At 38.5% G+C, this 23,006-nt stretch overlaps 1 protein-coding gene across 3 annotated transcripts in view; it reads left to right on the top strand.

Moving 5' to 3' along the window:
• Positions 1 to 10,055, top strand: part of LOC140730194 (ATPase family AAA domain-containing protein 2-like) — a 48,307-nt gene extending 38,252 nt beyond the window's left edge. For 2 of the 3 annotated variants that reach the window (XM_073050365.1, XM_073050356.1), the window contains exons 21-29: positions 1,155 to 1,290; positions 2,555 to 2,751; positions 4,181 to 4,340; positions 4,967 to 5,089; positions 5,308 to 5,451; positions 6,046 to 6,468; positions 7,642 to 7,778; positions 8,222 to 8,350; positions 9,748 to 10,055. In XM_073050365.1, the coding sequence (XP_072906466.1) occupies positions 1,155 to 1,290; positions 2,555 to 2,751; positions 4,181 to 4,340; positions 4,967 to 5,089; positions 5,308 to 5,451; positions 6,046 to 6,468; positions 7,642 to 7,778; positions 8,222 to 8,350; positions 9,748 to 9,786 (1,488 nt within the window). In that variant the 3' untranslated portion in view covers positions 9,787 to 10,055. Of the gene's footprint in view, positions 1 to 1,154; positions 1,291 to 2,554; positions 2,752 to 4,180; positions 4,341 to 4,966; positions 5,090 to 5,307; positions 5,452 to 6,032; positions 6,469 to 7,641; positions 7,779 to 8,221; positions 8,351 to 9,747 lie in introns of those variants that run through there. The other variant, XM_073050369.1, reaches the window with a different exon arrangement.
• The last annotated feature ends 12,951 nt before the right edge of the window (positions 10,056 to 23,006 follow it).

Below are 23,006 nucleotides of genomic sequence, written 5' to 3'. Positions count from 1 at the left end.
TGTAGGAGGTGTTAATAAATAATTACTCTTTAAGATTAGCTTGCACGTTCTCCCCATGACTGCATGGATTTCCTCCCACGGTCTAAAGACATATCGGTGAATTAAGTTGACTTTATTACTTACACCCTTCACATACATGAGGAGTAAAAATCTTCATGTATCTGTCTAAATGTTCAATTTATAGTAATTTGTAAATAGTATGTTCAACAGGACAGTCAATGTAGCATAAAAATACAATTGTATCAGCGTGAATTAATCAGTCTGATGGCCTGGTGGAAGAAGCTGTCCTGGAGCCTGTTGGTCCTGGCTTTTATGCTGCGGTACTGTTTCCCAGATGGTAGCAGATGGAACAGTTTGTGATTGGGGTAACTTGGGTTTCCAATAATTCTTCAGGCCCTTTTTACACACCTGTCTCTAAATTGTCCCGTCATTAGGCTAGTGTTAAATAGGTAGGTTGCTATATTGAAATTTATTTTTTAAATTGTTCTTTTCTGGTTCAGCTTGGGGAATTTGTATATGCATTTGCAAACAAAGGGAGGCACTGTACACGTGTTCAAAAGCCACAAGGAACCACTTTATTGGAACTAGCACCAAAGCAATACAGAAAGAGAAACAAATGATTATTGATGTAGTAGTACAGTAAATAATACTTAATAAGCAGATCTATACAATGCTGAAGGAGACCCACAGTTCAGACAACCTTTCTCACACATCTCTGACTTGATGTACTCCTAACTCTTCTCACCTCCACCACCCCCCCCCCCCCCCCCACCACCACCGTCTCTTACAACCTTCAGCACAGGCACATAATTTAGGAAAGGTCTGACAGGAAGAAGACCTCATTATCAAATCTCAGGGATGTACGGTTGTGCACACCTCCAGAATCTCCAGGCTGTCACCATATTCCAAGATGACACCATTTTGTCTTCAACTACAATTTCCTTTCGGCATGTACCAAGCGGTTATCCCAATTAACTCTTTCCTTACATTCGCTGGGTAGCTTAGCATGCTAGGCTGGAAGGGCCTGTTCCATATTGTATCTTTTAAAAAAAAAAAAAGGCCCTGTTATTTCTTCAGCTTCCTGTTTTATCCATTTAAAACATGATCAAAGATTTTTACTTTTAATTATTTCTAATTCCTTTTTATCTTTTCAGGTAAAAGAATTGTTTGCTCACCATTCTGGGGAAATTTTTAATGTTCCACTTCCAAACTATGAGGAAAGAAAAAAGTTTTTTGAAGATCTGATACTGAAGCAGGCTGCAAAGTCCCCATCATCCAAGAGGAGAGCTAGTAAGTTAGAAGTAATCTTGAAATTGCCACATAGGGATTTTAAGCCATTGATTTAGTTGAATTTTAAGCAGATAATAATCTTCCATGTATCTTCAGTCACTTCCTCCAGTTTCCAGAATCAGTTACTTGCTACCCATAATCATTTCAAACTTAATTCACTTTGGTAGGCTTGCAGTCCTGCTAATATAAAACTTCTATGGACATCCAGGCTATCTTTTCTAATATCCCTTTTCACATCACCCCGCCTGACAAGGTTATTTTTCATAGCACCCACATTACTGTTCCAATTTCCCCTTTTACATTCTAGAATAAACTCCCTTATACTTACAATGACTTCAACTGATTTGCTGTTGTTCATTCCCAAATGCGACCTGTCTTCAGCCCTGTAAGTTAAGAGTTGTAGCTTTGTGGATTATATGGCATGCAGTATTTCAGCTAACCGTTGTTGGACCACTAATTCCTCGTTCTCATTTGGCAAAGAATATTGTCCTAGAATGCAAAATGCCCCAAGGTACAATTCACCATAATAATTATCCACTACTCATATTCACAACATAAATTGGAAACAGAAACTGCTGAAAACATAATCTGTGAGGAAGCAACATTTTAGATTAATGCTGAGTTTTAGAAATGTTAACTCTATAACTTTCTACAGATAGATGTGTCATTCCAGCATTTTAGTTATTTGTAGGCTCTAGAATTTTACATTAACAGAAGGAAGAGTACTGCCTATGCCCTCAAGTCTGTACTATCAAAGAAGCAAAGTCATGGTTGATCATGTGCCTCTTACACTTCCCCACCTGATTGATTGCCATATTCCCTTAATGTTCACTCGTTCATCGATCAGTTTTGAATATTCTCACGATCTGAATATCCATACCCTCTGAGGTAGAGAACTCAGTAATTGCAATGTTCCTGTGTAAAGAGATTTCTTATGTCAGTTCTGAATGCTTGGTTTGTGATAGTAACTCTCCCAGATCGCAATTCTGCCTCTCCCAACTAGATAATATATTGGCATCAGGCCCATCATTCCTTTTCAGGATCTTATGTTTTAATATGATCTTGTCTACCCACATATAAAGCCAAAGTAGTTTGTCTAAAAATATAATTTATCTTCCATCACCACTTTTAGGAAAAAGTCTAGTTGATTCTGTGCTCTTAAATTACTATCCCATCTTCCAGCTTCATTGTTAGAAATGTTTATGGTTGCTCTGTTGTCCTCCAGCAGTGAGGTGAATGTTAATGAAGTTTAAAATCACCCTAGTTCTTCAGGCTTTGGAAATCCTTCCGATTGCACCGCCACCAGAACCACAGCGTCTCTCAGAGGAGGAAGTTAAACGGCTGGAAGAGGAGGAGGAAGCCACTTTACGGGAGCTCAGGCTTTTCCTTCGAGATGTGACGCACAGACTGGCAAATGATAAACGTTTTAGAGCATTCACCAAGCCTGTTGATGTGGAGGAGGTATATATTAACCTCGGTGAAGTATGTTGCCCCCTGAGTGTTTTAGATTTTACAGTGGAGTAAAATGCCATATGATCTCCTAATGAAATGTTGAGGAAATACAGGAATGAGTGGGTTTTTTTTGCTTTATTTCCTGTTAAAACTTTAATATTCATCTAGTGCCTTTCATATCTCCAAGGAGGTCTGAAAATAGAAACCAAAGGTAAAACTGCACTGGGCGCCACAACTGGTATCAAACCTGGAGATCAGCAAAATGTTGACAAAGTAGGCCTGGAAACTGAATATGACTAAAAGATAAATGAGGTGGTGATTTTAAACGGTGAAGGAAAGAAGTTTAGACCATGGGAAGATGCTCCTGGAGAGGCTTGGATGTTAGTGAATGTAGAGAGAAAATTAAAAACTCTGTGGGCAACACAAAGTGCTAGCGGAACTCAGCAGGTCAGGCCGTGTCTATGGAGTGAAATGGCAATTCAGGTTGAGAACTTCATCGGAGCCCAAAGAAAAAGCGGAAGGTAGCGGTAATAAATGATGGATAAAAAGTGTGGAGCATGAACTGGTAGATGATAGGTGTGTATCCAGCTCGGTTGGACAGGATAATGTCAGAAACAGGAAGGTGGTAAGTGGAAGTGAGAGGGCTGAAGCTGGAATTTCCGCTTTGTTGTTGTGAATCATGACCATAGGACTTAAATAAATTGCTTCATAGCAAAGACAAATGGAATGTTTTACTTTAAGGTGAGAAATTAAAGTAGCACACTTTCCACTCCTAACATGAGTATAACAGATCCCGTGTGGGGTGCAGGTACCAAGAATCAGCTGTTGAAGTTGGTAGAAGGCAAGGTAGTTGTAAGGTCATTGCAAGCATTCATTGGGAGATGCTTCTATATTTGCACCTTTCACATATCTATAACGAAGGGTCTTTGTAAAGACCACTTTAAATATTCCAGTGTAAATAGCTTGGAAAATGATGACTGCCATCTAATGGCATAAGCAAATGATTGTGTGGCATGGCTGATCAGATAAGTAACTAATTTATAATGTGAAATTTGTCATTCAAGTATTGTTGGAGTTAAGTGTTTTAGTGCCATATTGAGAGACTACCAAATTAAAGGTAACCAAATTGAAAATCAGTTTGTTCCAGCCCACTTTCACCTTAAGTTTTATGGCAGCAAGTGCTAATAATTGCTGGTGAGAGTTTATACATACTAGTTCAACACTTTTTTATTTTTAACATTTTTTACAATTTTGGAAATTACCGAGATGAATGGGTTCCTGGATGATAAAGGAATGAAGATGAATTATGATAGTGCACTACGGGTGGTATTTTCCTGTTCAGCTTTTTGGTACGATCAACTTAAATTTTGCCTGCACGTATTTTTTTTCCCAATATCTTACAACTAACAAAATAAGCTGCTTTTTTTTTTAAAATCAGGTTCCAGATTACTGCAGAGTTATCAAACAACCAATGGATCTCTCAACAGTAATGTCAAACATTGATCTGCACAAATACATGACTGCAAAAGAGTATCTGCATGACGTAGAGTTGATCTGCAGTAATGCATTGGAGTATAATCCGGACAGAGATCCTGCTGGTGAGGAACAAAAGAGGAAATCTATATTTTTTTTTAGAGATGTAGAACAGGTCTTTTTAGCCCAACAACCCACCTAATTTAATCCTATCCTAATCACAGCTCAATTTACTATAATCAATTAACCTACTAAATGGTACAGCTTTGGAGCGTGGGAGGGCACTGGAACACCCAGAAGAAATCCACACTGTTATGGGGAGAATTTATTGACGGCATTGTAACAGCATCGCTACGCTTCCAGGGCACCCCCTATTGACCACTAAAAGTGTTCCAAACTGTAATCTTGATTCCTGAAAAGGCCGTTGTGAAGGATGAATTTTGGCAAATATATTTTTTTCCATAATGTACCATGGGGAGAAAAACTAACCCCATCTAGAATATGGGTTTTAATCAGAGGGATGATTGCTACAACTAACATACGAGTTCGATTTCTGGCTATTTTCTAGTAGTTGTAGGGCTTCAATGTTATATGTAGAGTGCAGCTTTTAAAAGCACAAAGTTTCTGCATTGCAGATAAACTTGTTTAACAGTGAAGCTTTTATTAGACTACTGATTTTCCCTTTGTAGGTGTAAATTCAAATGTAGTTTATTAACGCTTCTAAAGAATGAATAATATATTGTTTCTTAAGATCGTATGATCAGACACAGAGCCTGTGCTTTGAAAGACACTGCCTATGCGATCATCAAATCTGAACTCGATGAAGAATTTGAAAAACTCTGTGAAGAAATTCAAGAATCGTGGAAAAACAGAGGTATAATAATTTTCTTTAATATTAAAATGAAAATCTAACAGGCTCCTCCTGCGGAATGTCCCCCTAATAATCTGTATCAGAAGCAGTAATATTTAAAATAGTCCCAGATATTTACCAATATTAATTGAATGCCATGAGATGTTAAACCCTGATTTAAAGAGGGAAAAGGTGAATTTTGAATATCATGTTCTTCAGATCTTAACATATTATTATTCTAGGCTGTTACTCTTCCAAATTTGCACCCACATTTTATCATGTGCTACCAAGGAATTCAACGACAGATAAAAAGTCAGGTCCAGAGCTTTCCTCTCAAAGAATTACCTTATCATCACCAGTATCTGCAAGCACACCTTCAACTTCAGGTGAGTGCTGCTAGAGTTTTTAGAAATTTCTGATATCAATCTGCATTTTGTAGATGCTTTTACAATATAAATATTTTCATTTCCACATCAAAATAGTATGAATTTAAATGCATTTAACCAAGCAAATGTGTAATTTCATTATCCCCCTCAATTTTAATTTCTCAGCCTTGGTTTCTCATTCCTTCAAGGTCTTAATGTTTGGGTAATTTCTTCCCATTCCAAGCCCCTTGGATAATTTGCATTTCTCCACTTCTGTCCTCTGGCTCATCTGAATTTCATCTTCTCACTGGTGGTATTTGGTTCTAACCTTAAATTCCCATCTCAAACATCTACATACTCTCTCAATATATTCCTGGTTAACTAAATTTAAAGTTCCCTTCCCTAATATTTTCCCGTCTGGCCCATAGTAGCTTTTGTGCATTGATTATTTTTAAATGTTAAAGAAGCAATGTGGGTGAAGTTTGCATTAAACTGTTAAGAGTCAAATCAAAATGACAGACCATCAAAGACAATGAACTGTATATGAAAAAATATCTAATGGACAGGTTGCACTGCTTTATTACTCTTTTGCGCACTAACAGATTATTTGTGTAGGTCATTCAAAGAGGAAATATCGTAGAAGAAGATGGCACCATGGTTTGTTTGCATGTAAACGCAAGAGGCTGCCACAAAACACTTCTGAGGATGCAGATAGTGAAGATATAATTGAAGGAAAAGATAAACCACATGATTTGAGTGAAGATAAGACAGACTGCAACAGAGAGATCTCCCTAGAAACTTCGAAGCAACCTCTTTGTAATGAATGCGGCAACATTAATTCAACTGAGAAGTTTATTGAAGAGTATCCTGACACACTTATGTCTGCTAGTGAAAGCACGTGCAAGAAGAGAAAGCTTTCTACCAATGAGACAGAAATGGAAGAAAATGTACTGGGTAATAATAATTGTCATAAAAACAATCAACTGGAGATAAATGAGCACAGGCAAAAGAAGGGAGGCAATCCAAATCATTCTGCAGGTTTGTATACATTTGAAACTACTAGTTGTGCAGTTATTTTTGCAGTACATTTTTTTTTTCTTAGCATTGTGTGGAATAATTATGTTCTTAAATAGTTTGAGCAGTGGGGGGGGGAGAGAAGGCAAATGAAACGTGTTTTTCTTATAGCTAACATGATAGTGTCAGAAGCAAACGTGATTTTGTGGTAAAATTAAAGGCATGGAAAATCAATAATGTGCAGTTAGTAACATATTGACAATTTAACCTCTTAGATGCAATTGCATGGATAATTCTGTAAATCTGTGAAATATGAAACAGCAATGTACATTTCAAAAATACTTTAAATGTTAAATCTCTCACTCAGTCCAATGTTTAGAAGGTGTGGAGAACATGCTGTAAGTTTAAAAAAAAATGGCAATGCTCACATTGAACCTGGTGCACTATGTCACCACCCTGACCAATATACTGTTAGCTAATTAAAGTTTGTTGGCCTTAATGGCAGCAAGACGATTTAAAACTATTTTTCAGCCGCTCAGTGCTGTGTTCATAAATTACTTGGTTACTCTTTCAGTGAATTATGATCTGAGCTTTTATTTTCATTGCACTTGTGTTGATCATGAAGAACATCATGTTCTGGATATTCCCTTTTGAGTTGAATTTAAAAATAAATATGGAGCATTCAGTGCTTGTTAGGCTCTTGTTGAGAATAACTATCAGCATTTTTTATTCACAGAGCACAGGCATTCTTCATGCCTTGCTCTGCCATTTCAGAAGATAGTTCATTTTTCTTATGCCATGCAAGTCCTTGGTGATTTTCCATTAGTTCATACTTTAAAGAATGCTAGACATAGCTTCTGACATAATCTGGAATCATTTGAGGAAAAACATGGAACTAGACTGAGTGCTAATGTTTGTGTTGTTTTTCTAAATAATTTACCCTCATTTGATTGCTGATTTCTCCCCTTTTGCATGTCCCTAACAGTGTGGAAGAGTTGAGCTAGTTTTTGTGTTTTGTCTTTAACTCCCACTTCTTTGGCAGCGTTCACTACTTTGGGGTGAGGTTGAGTGGATATTGTTATAAATGATGTAGCAAAGGCTTTTAGAAGTTAAGTTAATGAAGATCTTAAAAATGAAAAAGAATTCTACAGAATTTTGAGCACCACTAAAATTGCTATTTGTATTTTCCCTACCAAGATCATTCTTCTACTCTGCAAATGACCAGGAGTAAACGAGTTCCTGTGGAACAGCAGCAACAAATTAATGTTGAGAAAGCAGTCAAGGTCCTATCTGAACAAACTCCTCCTTTAATTGTAGATCACAAAAGGCTAATGGTAGGTTTGAGTATAAACTGACATTGCTATCAGCATTTCCCTTGCCATCAGCAATTTTTGTGGTTCATTTATTCCGTCAACTGCATTCACCTAAATTTTACTTATCTCTATATTGCCTCTATAAAAAATGTGAAACTTAAAGGAATGTTAATTTACTAATTGTTTTAATGCAATAAGAGTGTTAAGATTTATTCTTTTATCAATATGTTCAGTAAGTAAATTTAAAGTCCGGATGTCAAGAAACCTTGGTGTTATGAGTAATGTTGATAGAGTGTAACCTCCAATGTAAAAGATATTGCTCTATAGTCCATAAATTTTAACTAATAGATTTGCGGCCTAGTTACATTTCTAACAAGATAAATATTGTAGGATTGAGTCAAATAAGATCTTAACTGTGCAATCAATATTGACTGTTAAATGTTCTTTTAATCCGGTTCACACAGGACCTCTGGAAACAGATTACTCTGAAAAGTGAACAATGCACTGTAACTCACCTTGAAAAGTTGTATGCTGTGCTCAGTCAATGCATCTATTATCATCGTAAGGAGTTTGATAAGACGATGTTAATACACGTAAGTATTTTGAAACAATGCATTTACTTTTAGATCTAGACCATTGGTATTTTAACAGCTTTACTATGATGCATTGTTTATGCTTAAAATAAGATGAATTCATCTCTTATTTACAAATTACTCATTTGTGGGAAAGTAATATAGGTGTTAGATGTCCAAAATGTTATTTTGTAAACCTTGGGATGGAAAGAAAGTACCACACAATCACTGAGTAAAACTAAGAATACTGGAAACATTCAGCAAGTTGAGCAGCAACCACAAAGCAAACAAAATTAATGTATTATCACAAAAGGAAGTTCAAGTTAAATAAGTTTAAGCAAGAAACTTGGAAAATAATAATATGGCAGTGTTTACTGTTAATACATCTAAAAATAAATCAATGATATTTATACTTTGAAAGACTTAAGATGTGGTAAGCTTGAAGTCAAAATTTTTCAAGGGTTCTTCTACAACTGACAATTATCTTTCTGGAATAATTAGATTTCATTTCCTTGGTTGTATTCATGGTATTCATGACCTATCAGTCAGTCACATGATTTGCTGGTCATTACATTAATTAAGTTTTGGTTACCTGTTGATTGGACAGATCTTTTCTCTCCTTTGCTTCCCACGTCTATCTAAATTTAAACTCTGTTCCTTTTCTGCCTGTTATCTCTTTAAGTTACTGGGAGAGCAAAATGGAGTAGAAAAGGAATGTTTGATAGGATGGGGAAACTGAGGTTGCCACCATTCTATCAATGTTCTGAAAAGACCATTCCTTCTGGGGTCACTGTTTCATTCTTCCATCTCCAAATACTCCCTTTCTCATGCAACTTTCCATTACAAGATCTGTCTTTCTATATTCTTCCTGCTTTTCAAAACACTACTGCATTTTTCAGAATGTTGAAGCAATGCCAGTTTAGTATATAAGTGTGGAAATCAAACTAAAGACTTAAGTTCCCCTATTCAGAGTACAAGGGTGGTTGTATTGGGGACTGGCATCCGAATATTGTTTCCATAGACACTTCACCTGTTGAGTGTTCCCAGCATTTTCTGTTTTTACTCAAACATTGGGCTCTCCTATTTTCTGCTTCTGATTTCAGTATGTGAATTCTTGTGAGATTGAGACTAAGTTTAAAATTCACTATAGTGCTTTGTGATGTCTATGGGGTCTGGTAGAAATAGAAATTGCTTTCAGCTTCTCTATATCCAGAAAGAAATTCAGCTGGAGATTTCATTGCAGAATTCAATATAATTATACTTTTAATAAGGAAATCACCTTCAACGGGGGGAGGGGGAGAGTAAAGGAATCCTTGTTCTTTAAGATATTATAGAAAATTTTTAAGTTTTAATAAAAGTAGCATTTCAGAATAAGTGTAAATGATTATCACTGATTTTTACTTTCTCTCGTTCTGTAGGAAATGGAAAAGGAAGTGAGGAAATTATGTCCGTCTTAAGCACATGAAATGTGAATGGATTTTGAATTGTTTCCAGTTAGTTTTTGGACTGTTTTTTTTCTTATATATATATATATATATATATATATATATATATACATAATGTTAATGCTGTAACAATTTAAAGCTATTCTCATTTATTAACCAAAAAGTTGTATTTTAATGTAAATAGTTATTTCAGCAAAAATGAAGTGATATGTTGAGTACATTTTTTGCCACGTTTCTCATTAGCTTTTGTAATTTGTATAAAATAAAATTTGATGAAATGACCTGGGACATCTATCAATGTTGTAAATTAGTCAGAATTACCAGCTCAGAAGCAGGCGCATTGACAGCTAACCAAGTCTCTACTATCTATACTGGGGTTCCCAACCTTATGCCATGGACCAATACCATTAAGCAAGTAGTCTGTGGACCCAAGGCAGGGAACACCTGCTCTATACTAATTCCATTTCTCAGTACTTGGTCCCTAACCAAGTCCTTGCCTAGACGATTAACTGTTCAAAGATTACCTGCCCCTACATCACCTCAGGGAGCACGTTCCAGATTGTAACCATTCTCTGGATGGGGGAGAAAATTTCCCTCATAAGCCCTCTAGTCTTAGATACTTGTATACAATTTGGTATACATTAGAAATGGGAATTGGATCACCCATAAGAATATATGTAAGGGATTTCAACCCAAAATGTGAACTGTACTTTCAATAGATGCTGCCTGACCTGCTGAGTTCCTCCAGGATTTTGTGTGCGTTGCTTTGTAAATACAGGGAGGTTTGGGACCAGAACAACACTATGTCATCTGAACAATTAATTAAAAACAGTGCAATGAAGATCAAGTCATTGAATCATATTCTACTTTGTTAGAACATTTTTAACTTTAAATGTTATTCTACATTAAGGTTTCAATGCTCTGCTTGTTTTAGGAGAGGATTAGTTAACATAAGAGAGATCTGTCCTAGAGGATATTGGGCTATGTGGTTGTCGTTTTTGAAGGGATGCTATTAATTTATTTTAGGCATGGGAGATTTGACTGACTTGGCATCATTGTTCAGGACCAATGCATAATTTTCAGTGACTCCATCTACTTATCAGGTCTCTCTTCAGCCTCTGCTCCAAATAGCCAATGCAGCCTTTCATAACCTAAACCTCTATTCCAGGCAACATGCTGGTGAATTTCTTCTGCACTCTCCAGTGCAATCATGTCTGTTCCATTGTGAGATGATCAGAGCTGCTCACAAATTCTGGCTGTGGCCTAATTGTTTATTCTGTTTTGCATGTTGCTCCATGTGCTTAAATTACTATTCTAACTTGCTATATTGATCACTTCAGTCTTGAATACTGTTTCTCAAAGAGAAATGGTATATTTGTCCTTGATACTAAGTTACCTGACATTCCAGCTGAGAACCCCTTATTGATAATTCTACGAATTGTCCTCGGAATTTCTCATCTGTTTAATTTTGTTTACCAGATTTTATTCAGGTTAAAAACAGTCACAAACTTTCAGTTGAGGATTTGCAAGAAATTCTTCTTTGAAAGTGTTATTTCAAGTTAGGAAAATAATTTTGCCAGTTTGTGCAGAGGCTCTTCAAAGATGAAGGTGTCTTGGAAATGTACATATATCATACCAACAACCATGTTGGTACAGGATAAGGGAGGAAGAAACATCCAACAAAAGCAAGAATAGCAAGAATACTTTGTACAGGTAAGAATGTTACATCTGCATCAAGGAAAACAAACTATTTACAGAATGAATGGGAAATTATGACAATAGACCCACAACAGTTAAATAGCAATAATAAACATTGTTTCAAACTTATGTGGAAATAATTCTGTCCTTAGCTTTGTTCGGGTCTGGTTTTAAAAACTAGATGGTTCGAATGTAACCATGATTTTCAAATTTATTTATTATGAGAAAAACCTATCACAACATAGTTTCACAGCTTATTTGATTTTAATGTTTTCTGGGGAAAGAATACTTAATTACAATTACATCAATTGTACTGCTCTTCTGTCAAAAGCAGAAAATAATTTGACATGGTTACATCCAGCTTATTAGGCAATGTAAATTCCAATTAGCAACTTTTTAGACAGATACTTTATTAATCCCAAATTACAGTGTCTCAGTAGCCTTACAAATGCACAGAAATGAATATTGAAGAGAAGAAAGAACTTTTTAAAAAAGTTCCCTCAGTCTTAACGGGGGTGGGGGGTGTCATCATTTTGCCTGCTGCAGGTTGAGTCATCATAGATCCTAATAGCAGAGGTTAAAATGACCTCATGTAGCGCTCTTCGGAGCAGTGCAGTTGTCTTGGTTTATTTTGAAAAGTGTTCCTCTGTTCAGCAAAGGTGGCATGCAAAGGGTGAGAAACATTGTCCAGAACTGCCAGGGTCCTTTGATCTACCACAGCCTCCAGTGTGTCCAGTTTGACTCCTATAATAGAGCCAGCCTTTCTAATCAGTTTATTGAGCCTGTTGACATTATCCATGTTAATGCCATTGCCCCAGCATATCACCGCATAGGCGATTGTACTGGCAACATCGGATTGGTAGAACATCTGAAGGAGAGGCCTGCATTAACCAAAGGACCTGCCTCCTGAGAAAATAGAGGTGACCCTGGCCCTTCTTGTACACAGTCTCTGTATTGGTGCTCCACTCGAGTCTGTCATCCAGGTGCATCTCCAAGTACCTGTAGGTCCTCACCACAACCACGTCCTCACCATCAATTTAAAGATTTGAGGATATGAAGGGATATAAATTTAATGTTAAGTCTGAAGTGCATTTATTATCAAAAAATGTGTGTATATATAACCCTGAGATGTTTTTTGCGCATATTCAGTAAATCCAAGAACCCATAACAGAATCAATAAAGGCTACACTCAATGGGGATTCCAAAGGATGTTGCACTAGCTGTGATTTTTTTTTTTCCACTGTTTGTAAAATCATAATGGCAATGTAGTTGCAGTATAGAAGATACTTAATGCATTCTGTGCAATCTTTGAAGATGGGATTTTGGATGATCAATGCCTGTATAGCATAGACAAGATTTATTGTAATTATGCCCTTTGCTGTTATCAAGGTAACTGGCACTGGAAGACCCATTAGTACAAATGTTGTTTGACCAAAAACATTGAATTTCTTGTTTAGTTACTGAGCAAAATATGCTGCACTTTCAAAGTGTTGGCATGATAAAACTTAAACTGGATAATTAAACTAATACAGTACACAATGTAAAAGTTCAAGAAATGTTGCAAAGTAACAAACACTAGCTTTTAGCTTTTTTTTGTCAACATGAGATTGGGGATGTGTCTTGAGTCATCTGCAATCCCTGTATTTTATACTGTTCTGAAAATAAGATTTGAATTTATTGTCTTCTAAATTCTGAACACTAATTGATATTCAATTTTCAAAGTATTATAATGTGAAAAGTACTGGGGTCTTACTAATGTGCCTAATGTTTGATAGCAAAGCAAATTCCTGTGCATTACTTCCTCTTTGTTACAGAATGCTGCCTTATTAACTATTGCAATTTTACAGAAAGCTAGATGCATTTGCAATAGCATATGCTTATTTCATAACTGGAAAGTAAACTATACATAATTCAGATGCTTAAAAACCCTTAAGTTCAAAGGTACCTGATACACTGCAAAACAGGTTCTAAAAACATGGTCTTGAATTATTACCTGGACAATCTTGTAAATGGCAAACATAAGTTACCTTCCAAAATTTAAATTTGTCCTGAAGGCTGAACATGTTCCCATTCCCTCAAGATGTCTTAAATGTGGCATCTCAAGCTTGAAAGGATAAACACCACCTCTCCTAGATACACAAAAAGAGCTTGGTTTTTGGAAAACATTTGAAGTGAAATTTTGTTAAGCAAAGATTGGGTAAAATGCATTGGTTTTATCAGTATAGTTCATGGATTCCTGATTGTTACATAAGTTTTTGGTATGTTTTTTGGTGGCACCAAAATATTTGGTGAGGAATTATTTACCTACAGTAATATTCCATTCTGTTGTGCAGGCTACACTATCCTGATTTTTAAAGACTGGTTTGTTACTGCATTTTAAATAGTGTAAAATAGCTTTAAGGCATAATGTCAAGCTGCGAGTGTTCTTGGCCAATAAAGGGAAAAATCATTTTCATTCTGTTGCTTGTAGGAATTTGTATGCAAACTAGCTATGAGTCTATAAAACCATACTAACTTGAATGCTCATTAGAAAACAATCAATGTATTCCCTTTTTCAAAAAGAAAGAATTTGAGAAACTGCAAGCCAGTTTAACACATTGTTAGTATGATGATTGAGGAAACACTACAGAGGTATTAGGAAGTTTATGCACCCTGTAGAATTTTCTTCCTGCATAAATAGGACCTAAAATGTGATCAGATTTTCATGCAAGTCCTAAAACTAGATAAAAAACCCAATTAAATAAATAATGCAAAAGTTATACTTATTGAGAAAAACAATCCATATTATGTATTGGAAAAAGTATGTGAAAGTAGCTTTCAGTAACTGGTGTGTGAACCCCCCCCCCCCCCAATACAGCAATAACTTCAACCAAAACTTTCTGGTAACTTGATAAGTTCTGCACATCGGCTTCGAGGAATTTTAGGCAATTCTTCCTTACAAAACTGCTTCAACTCTGGGATATTGGTTGGCTTCCATGAACTACTTGCTTCAGGTCATTCCACAACATTCCTATAGGAAGGATTAAGGTCAGGATGTTGACTCAGCCATTCCAAAACATGAACTTCTTTTTAAACCATTCTGTTGTTGATTTACTGCTGCCTTTCGGATCATTGTCTTGTTGCATTATCCAAATTCTACTAAGCTTCAGGTGATGGACTGCTATTCTGACATTCTCCTGCAAACTGTCTTGATACAACTTTTAATTCATTGTCCCCACAATGATTGCAAGCTGTCTAGGCCCCGAGGCAGCAAAACAGCCTCAAACCATGATGCTCCTTCCAGCACGCTTCACAGTTGGGATGAGGTTCTGATGTAGGTGTGCAGTGCCCTTTATCCTCCAAACATGCGGTGTGCATTTCTGCCAGAAAGTTCAACTTTTGTCTCATTTGTCCTCAGAACATTGTAGAACATTCAGGTGGTCTTTTGCAAACTTGAGACATGCAGCGGTGTTCTTTTTCTTTGGGGCAGTGGTTTCCTCTGTGGCGTCCTTCCATGAACACCAGTCTTGTTCAGTTTTTTTTCTTATAGTGGATGCATGATCAGAGACCTTGGAAAGTTCTAGAGATTTTTGTAGGTCTTTTGCTGTTACCCTTGTGTTTTTTTTCCACCTCCTTCAGCATTGCATGTTGTGATCTTTGCAGGTCATCCACTCCTAGGGAAAGCAGCAACAGTACTAAATTTCCTCCATTTGTAGACAATTCCTCTTACTGTGGACTGATAAACACTCTTTAGAAACACCTTTGTAGCTTTTTCCAGCTTCATGTATCTACAATTTTTCTAAGGTCAACTGAAAGTTGTTTTGATCAAGGCATTGTACACATAAACAAATCTTTCTTGAAGAGTAGGCTGAAGTTAGCAACCTGACTTTGTCTCTTTTTTAATAGGGCAGGGAACCTCTACAACCCACACCTCCCAATCTCATCTCATCGGTTGTAACACCGGATTCCAAATAGCTTTTGTAGAAGGCATTACCCCAGAGGTTCACATACAATATTACATGCATTTATATTGGAAAAGGTATCATTTTTCTCAATAAATAAATGAACAAGTATAATGTTTGTGCTATTTAATTTGGTTCTCTTTATCTGGTGTTAGGACTTAATGTCAAGATCTGATCATACTTTAGGTCCATGATATTGTTACGCCTGTGCCCAACTCTGAGGGGCCGAAGGGTACAAACTAGCCCCCTCCTTTTTGAGAATCACAAGATCGCTATTAATTCAGGTCAGGAGACCCAGGAAATGAGAGAGAGAGACGCAGAATCCACAGGGGGTTTGGAATGCCCTGGCCCCTCACCGATACAAAGCCACGGGAAACGGCCATTGTCTCTTGGAGACGGAATTGTGTATTGAGTACTGTACTATTTATTTAATGCCCTCAGGGAATGAGCAACGTGGGCTGGTTGGGGGGATGGCATCCTCCCAACCTGATTGACATCTGAGACCCCGTGAGTAAGGATAAAAGAGGGTCTGGGGAACAACCCCTTTCAGACGCACCAGGAGAACGCTAGAAATCCCATGACAGCGTTTAATAGCGAAAGCCGGTGGAAAGCCCACATGCGTCCTTTTCCATTTGCCTCGGAATTGGTGGGACTGACCACGGAAGACGGCTTAGCTAAAAAGAAAAAGGACACCGACGACATTTCGAAAGGATCGATCATAGAAAGGAAAACGGGCAAGTTCTAAACCCCGTCTCTCTCTCTCTCCAGCCAAAAGCTGCAGCCTAAATGAACTTGAGTGACTTATATTTCCATCGGACAATACATTATCCCCTAGACAATGATAGAGCTATTTCTTATTATTATACCCGCGCTTTTAGATTTAGTATTGACAACGTATATTATCTGTATGTTTGCATTGATATTATTTTTGTGTATTTTTATCAATAAATACTGTTAAAAATGGTACCATCAGACTTCAACGGACCTCTCTTTGCTGGTAAGTGACACAGTTACGGGGTACGTAACAATATGCTGTCCTTTTTGCTACTTTAATATCAATCTAACCCTTCCTCCATACATAACACTAAATTCTGACATCCATGTGCTTACCTGTTACGAAGGATGAACAGAGTACAGAGTTGCCCATGTTTCTCCCTCCCCTGGGAGAATCACAAATTGTTACTGTTACCACACTGCTCATGAGAGAGAAAGAGAGATCAAGAGAAAAACAAGTTGGAACATCTGCTGCTGATAAGAGAGAGGAGAGGAGCCATTGATTTACTGTTATGTCTTTTGGAGAGGGCTGCTTACTTGGTACCATTCTGTTCATTCAAATTCCTCAGTGGACAGCCGGAGTGGGCTGGTTTGATGGACTAAGCCATTCAAAACTGATTGATACCTGAGACCCCGTGAGTAGGGATAAAAGTGAGGTCTGGGGAGACGCACCAAGAGACACACTAGTGAGCACTGCTTAAGTGTTGGAACCCACGAGAAAAGTGTGGGGCATCGAAGACTGAACGAAGGATCGGTCAATTTTAACTCTGTGTTTATAGCGAGGCCGGTGGGGGCTTGTGTGTGTGTCCACCCTTGCCTGGGTGATGAGTCCACCATAGAAGAACGGTCTAGCTAAAGGACAGAGGGGTCATACCTGAATGGCCACAACAACACATCGACGGATCAAGAAAGTAAAGGAAGGTTTGAATGACTGTAGCTGTCAGTTTGCTCGCTCTCTCTCTCTCTCTCCCTCCAACGGTTACAACAAAAGAATCAACAACTACCTCAGCCTACATGAACTGAACTTTAGACGTTCCCATGATAATTCATTATCCCTTAGACAACAATAGAGCTTGTTTATTATTATACCCACACTTTTAGGTTTAGTATTGCTAACGTGTATTATCTGTATATTTGCATTGTTGATATTGATTTGTATATTTTACTAATAAACACTGTTTTGAAAATAGTACCAGACTCCAACGGATACTTCTATCTTTGCTGGTAAGACACCCAGTTATGGGGTACGTAACAAATTGGGGCCTCGTCTCGAGATTTGATACCAGATTGGGGGGTCAGCGAATCGGGCTACAAGTCCATTATTTGTTCTGGTTGCGTGGGTAACCAGACGGGAAACCAGCAAAGATGGATGTAGACGAATTTATAGAAAACCCGACTTTGAAGGCGCTAGAGAGTGCCAAAAAGACGGACTTGGTGAATATTGCGAAAGGTTTAAATCTCACAGAGGAGAAGTCGTCAATGAAAAAGTGGGAGATACAGAGGGCCATAGCCCAGTATTATATATCCGAGGATGTGTTCACACCGGGGGTATTGGAACTTATCCCTGAAAAGAAACCAGTTGTTGGGGTGGTTCAGTTAGAGTTGGAAAAATTAAGGTTGGACGCGGAACAGAAGAAAAGTGAGTATGAGATCCTGCTAAAGGAGTTGGAGGCGAAAAGGGAGAAAGAAAGAGCTGAGTTGGTTGAGAAGGAGAAGCAGAAGGAGCATGAACTTAGGTTAAAACAGCTGGAAGCAGAGGAGGAAGAAAGGAATGCTGAAAGGAGGAAAGAGGTGGCTGAAAGGGAGAAGGAAGAAGCTGAAAGGCAGAGGAAGGAAAGGGAGAAAGAGGCAACATGCGCTGGAAATAGAGAGGTTAAAGGTACAGCAGGGAAGAGACCGGGCGGCAGACCGAGAGATGTTTAATGTTAGGGAGTTTAGGTTAGTACCTCCGTTCGAGGAGACGGATGTTGATAGTTACTTCTTGCATTTTGAAAAGGTGGCAGTGAATCAGAAGTGGCCCAGAGATCAGTGGGTGGCATTGTTACAAAGTGCATTAAAAGGGAAGGCTCAACGGGTATATGCAGTATTTTCCATGGACGAGTCTGAGGATTATGAGGAAATAAAGCAGGCTATCCTTCGGGCCTATGAGTTGGTACCTGAGGCATATAGACAAAAGTTCAGATTTAAAGAAACTGTGGAATCGGACGTATGCAGAGTTTGCCTATGAAAAGGGTGTGCTCTTGGATCGCTGGTGTGATGCAGAAAAGGTGGAGGAGGATTTCCATCGTTTCAGAGAGTTAATTCTGATTGAGGAATTTAAAGGTTGTGTTTCGGATAATATCAGGATGTATCTGAACGAGAAGCCAAATAAGTCTATATCGGAATTTGCTAGGTTCGCAGATGAATATGCCCTAACCCACAAGTCAAGGTTTTCCTCGAATAAGAGTTATCAGAAAGGCAGTAGGGATGGTAGAGAAAGTCCACCGGCTAAGGTAGAGAGTAGGCCGGGAGCTAGTGGAAAAGGTGAGGAGGAGGACAAGCAGGCTGGCAGGAAGGTTCCTGGCTTGACCTGTTATAATTGTGGAAAGGTTGGTCATATTGCATCTAAGTGCTTTGCTCCAAAGAAGGAGACAGGAAAAGGGAAAACGGCAGTCCCTACAGGGTGTATTGATTTGATCAGCAAATCGACGAGGAAGGCAAAGGTGTAGATAGAGTACGAGAGGGGCGTGAGAAATTTATTTTATAAGGGACGGTGTCTGAAAGAAGGAGAGATCCCAGTTCCAGTGAGAATCTGGAGAGATACTGGGGCTGATCAGTCATTGATCCTAAGTAAGGTGCTAGATTTTGGTCCTGAGACTGGAGGGGTAGTTTTAAGAGGTATAGGAAAAGGGGCAGAAGCTGTGCCTTTGCATGGGATCATTATAAATTGTGACCTGGTATCTGGACCAGTCGAAATAGGGGTGCGGTCAGAATTACCGAGAGACAGCGTGGACGTCCTTCTTGGTAATGATTTAGCAGGTGGTGACGTGTGTTCAGCAGTGAAATTAACGAGCAAGCCTGTGAGGGCTGAGGACCCGCCCCTGGATTCTAAGATCTATCCCGCATGAGCGATCACTCGCAGCATGTCGAGAAAGGCGTCTGAGAAAGAGGACAGTTTAAATGAGTCCAGTGTTGATTTGGCTGAGATGTTTTTACCGACCCTGTACCAAGAGGGGTTAGGGGATGGTAAAGCAGAGAATAAGGAGGTGAAAGAGAATAAAGGAGAGGAGGTAGAACTACCCTTAGCCAGGAAGGAATTTATAGAGCACAGAGTAAAGATGAGAACTAGATGAGGCAGTTAGAAGGTCCAGGGTTGGACATGGATGATCTGTCTGGCTTGACAGAGCAGTTTGAAGTTGAAAAATTTAAATGTGTTCCCGATAATGATATAAGTGCAGTCCTAGATGAAAAGGATGCCATTACCTTGAAGGAGTCTGCTGGGTTAGCAGATGAAGTTGTTTTAACCTGCAGGATTGAGTTTACTCCGGATGGGAGTTGCCCAGAGAGTAACTGGGAGGATCAGGGGAACTTAGAAGTTGAAAAAGGGACTGGTATGGAAAGCCTGGAAGAGGTAATGTCTCATTTGAGTGTGTTCAAGATGTGGATGCACATGGTACTGAACCTAGTAATGAAACTCAGGAAAAGTCTGAGGTATCTGATTTGGTTGAAAAGGAATGCAGTCCTTTTGGGTCAGATGGACTTGGTTCAGTGAAGAAAGGGTTAACCTTGGTACCAGTGGAGAGTGAGAATTCTCAGTTGTTTGTGTTAGAAGGTGTGTTAAAAGTTAGTGAGGAGATGAAAGGTGGTGATGTGAGTATTATTGAAGGAGAAGGAAAAGTATTGTTCCTAAATTGAATACAGAAAATTTAAAGTCTGAATTGGTTTTAGAAGCAGTAACCAGGCTGAAGGAACAATGGCTTGTTAACAAGGTGCCTGTGAAGCAATTAGTTTGTTTTGGAATGTAAAGATAAACAACTCGCTGATGTTATTCAGGGATGTGATTTGGAGGGACAGAACCAAAAGTGTTGTTTTGACAAAGAGGGATCATTTGAAGATGTTAAACTGAAAACTAATAGAATGAAGGGTCCTGAAAATAAAATTAATGACTTGCTTAAAAATAAAGAATTGTGTGGAAGTTCAGAAAATGGGCTCAGTTTGGAAAACATTGGTGATAACTCCTATGAAAGGAGTATGTGAAAGCCTATTCCACACTGGTGAGCAAGCTAACCACGTGAGAGTTAAGTGGAAAAGGGGCAAAGGTTGACAAATGCCACAGGATCTGGTTTTGAGGGAATTTGACACAGCACGTAAATAATAAAGACAACACCATGGAAGATTGACTGTTAAGTTTAAAAGTAAAATAGAGATTAGTATTTGCACAAACTTTTGTAATGTACTACAGTATAATCACACATGTATTGTTCACATTTTGTAATATACACTTAAGCTAAGATCACAACCCTTTAGTTTTTTTTGCTGACGAAAAGGAATAAAATAGGTGGTTATTAAATTGGAGTCTGATGCTACAGGAATTTATTAAGATACAAGATATTAAGATACACCATATTAAAGGAAGTGACAATGTAATCGCTGACTGTTTATCTAGATGCTAAGTTGAAGGTATATCTGTATTGCTTTGTAGTTAAAACACTTCTGTATTTTTTGCTAAACTCTGTAATCCTGTAAAACGCTGTACTAGTTAATTTTCCCCTTTGGTGAAAATTCCTAAAAGGATGGGGGTGTTACGAAGGATGAACAACTCTGATGGGCAGAAGGGTACAGAGTTGCCCATGTTTCCCCCTCCCCTGGGAGAATCACAAACTGTTACTGTTACCACGCTGCTCATGAGAGAGAAAGAGAGATTAAGAGAAAAACAAGTTGGAACATCTGCTGCTGATAAGAGAGAGGAGAGGAGCCATTGATTTACTGTTATGTCTTTTGGAGAGGGCTGTTTACTTGGTACCATTCTGTTCATTAAAATTCCTCAGTGGACAGCCGGAGTGGGCTGGTTTGATGGACTAAGCCATTCAAAACTGATTGACACCTGAGACCCTGTGAGTAGGGATAAAAGTGAGGTCTGGGGAGACGCACCAAGAGACACACTAGTGAGCACTGCTTGAGTGTTGGAACCCACGAGAAAAGTGTGGGGCATCGAAGACTGAACGAAGGATCGGTCAATTTTAACTCTGTGTTTATAGCGAGGCCGGTGGGGGCTTGTGTGTGTGTCCACCCTTGCCTGGGTGATGAGTCCACCATAGAAGAACGGTCTAGCTAAAGGACAGAGGGGTCATACCTGAATGGCCACAACAACACATCGACGGATCAAGAAAGTAAAGGAAGGTTTGAATGACTGTAGCTGTCAGTTTGCTCGCTCTCTCTCTCTCTCTCCCTCCAACGGTTACAACAAAAGAATCAACAACTACCTCAGCCTACATGAACTGAACTTTAGACGTTCCCATGATAATTCATTATCCCTTAGACAACAATAGAGCTTGTTTATTATTATACCCACACTTTTAGGTTTAGTATTGCTAACGTGTATTATCTGTATATTTCTATAGGTTCTATAGGTCAGTTGTGGAGAGCGCCCTCTTCTTTGTGGTGGCGTGTTGGGGAGGAAGCATTAAGAAGAGGGACGCCTCACGTCTTAATAAGCTGGTAAGGAAGGCGGGCTCTGTCGTGGGCAAAGTACTGGAGAGTTTAACATCGGTAGCTGAGCGAAGGGCGCTGAGTAGGCTACGGTCAATTATGGATAACTCTGAACATCCTCTACATAGCACCATCCAGAAACAGAGAAGCAGTTTCAGCGACAGGTTACTATCGATGCAATGCTCCTCAGACAGGATGAAGAGGTCAATACTCCCCAATGCCATTAGGCTTTACAATTCTACCGCCAGGACTTAAGAACTTTTTAAAAGCTATTATTAATGCTTTTTGAGATAGTGATTTAGATGCATATCATATTTTTTACTGAGTTAAGTATTGTATGTAATTAGTTTTGCTACAACAAGTGTATGGGACATTGGAAAAAAGTTGAATTTCCCCATGGGGATGAATAAAGTATCTATCTATCTATCTATTTGCATTGTTGATATTGATTTGTATATTTTACTAATAAACACTGTTTTGAAAATAGTACCAGACTCCCAACGGATACTTCTATCTTTGCTGGTAAGACACCCAGTTACGGGGTACGTAACACTACCAAAGAGATTCTTAAATGTCCCTTATGTATTTACCTCTACCACAACCCCTGGTAAGGTGTTCTGTGTAAAGAACTTACCTGTAACATCCCCCTTGTACAAAGATATGCAGAGAGGCAGGTAGTTTTGAGGAAGCAGAATGAATACAGAAGGACTTGAGACAGTTGAGGAGAATGGACAAAACATGTAGCAGATGGAACATAGTGACAGGCCATGTACTTTGCCTGAAGGAAAAAAAGTGTAGACTTTTTCTAGATTGAGAGAGAACTCGAATCTGAGGTGCAAAGGAACTTGGGAGCCCTCATGTAGGATTCCCTAAAGATTAGCTTGAAGGTTGAGTCAGTGGTGAGGAAGGCAAATGGAATGTTAGCATTCTTTCTGAGAAGACTAGAATATAAAAGCAAGGAAGTAGTGTTGAATCTTTCTAAGGCACTGGTAAAGCCTCACGGAGTATTGGGAGCAGTTTTGGGCCCTTTACGAAAGGAAGTGCTAACACTGGAAAGGATGCAAAGACAATTCATGAAAACAATTCTGGGATTGAAAGGCTTATAATGAGTGTTTGAGGGCTCGGCCTGTT

The sequence above is a fragment of the Hemitrygon akajei genome, chromosome 1 (genome assembly GCF_048418815.1).
Source record: "Hemitrygon akajei chromosome 1, sHemAka1.3, whole genome shotgun sequence".
Lineage (NCBI taxonomy): Eukaryota > Metazoa > Chordata > Chondrichthyes > Myliobatiformes > Dasyatidae > Hemitrygon > Hemitrygon akajei.
The sequence above is the reverse complement of the archived record's forward strand: the minus strand, read 5'-3'. Positions and strand labels throughout refer to the sequence as shown.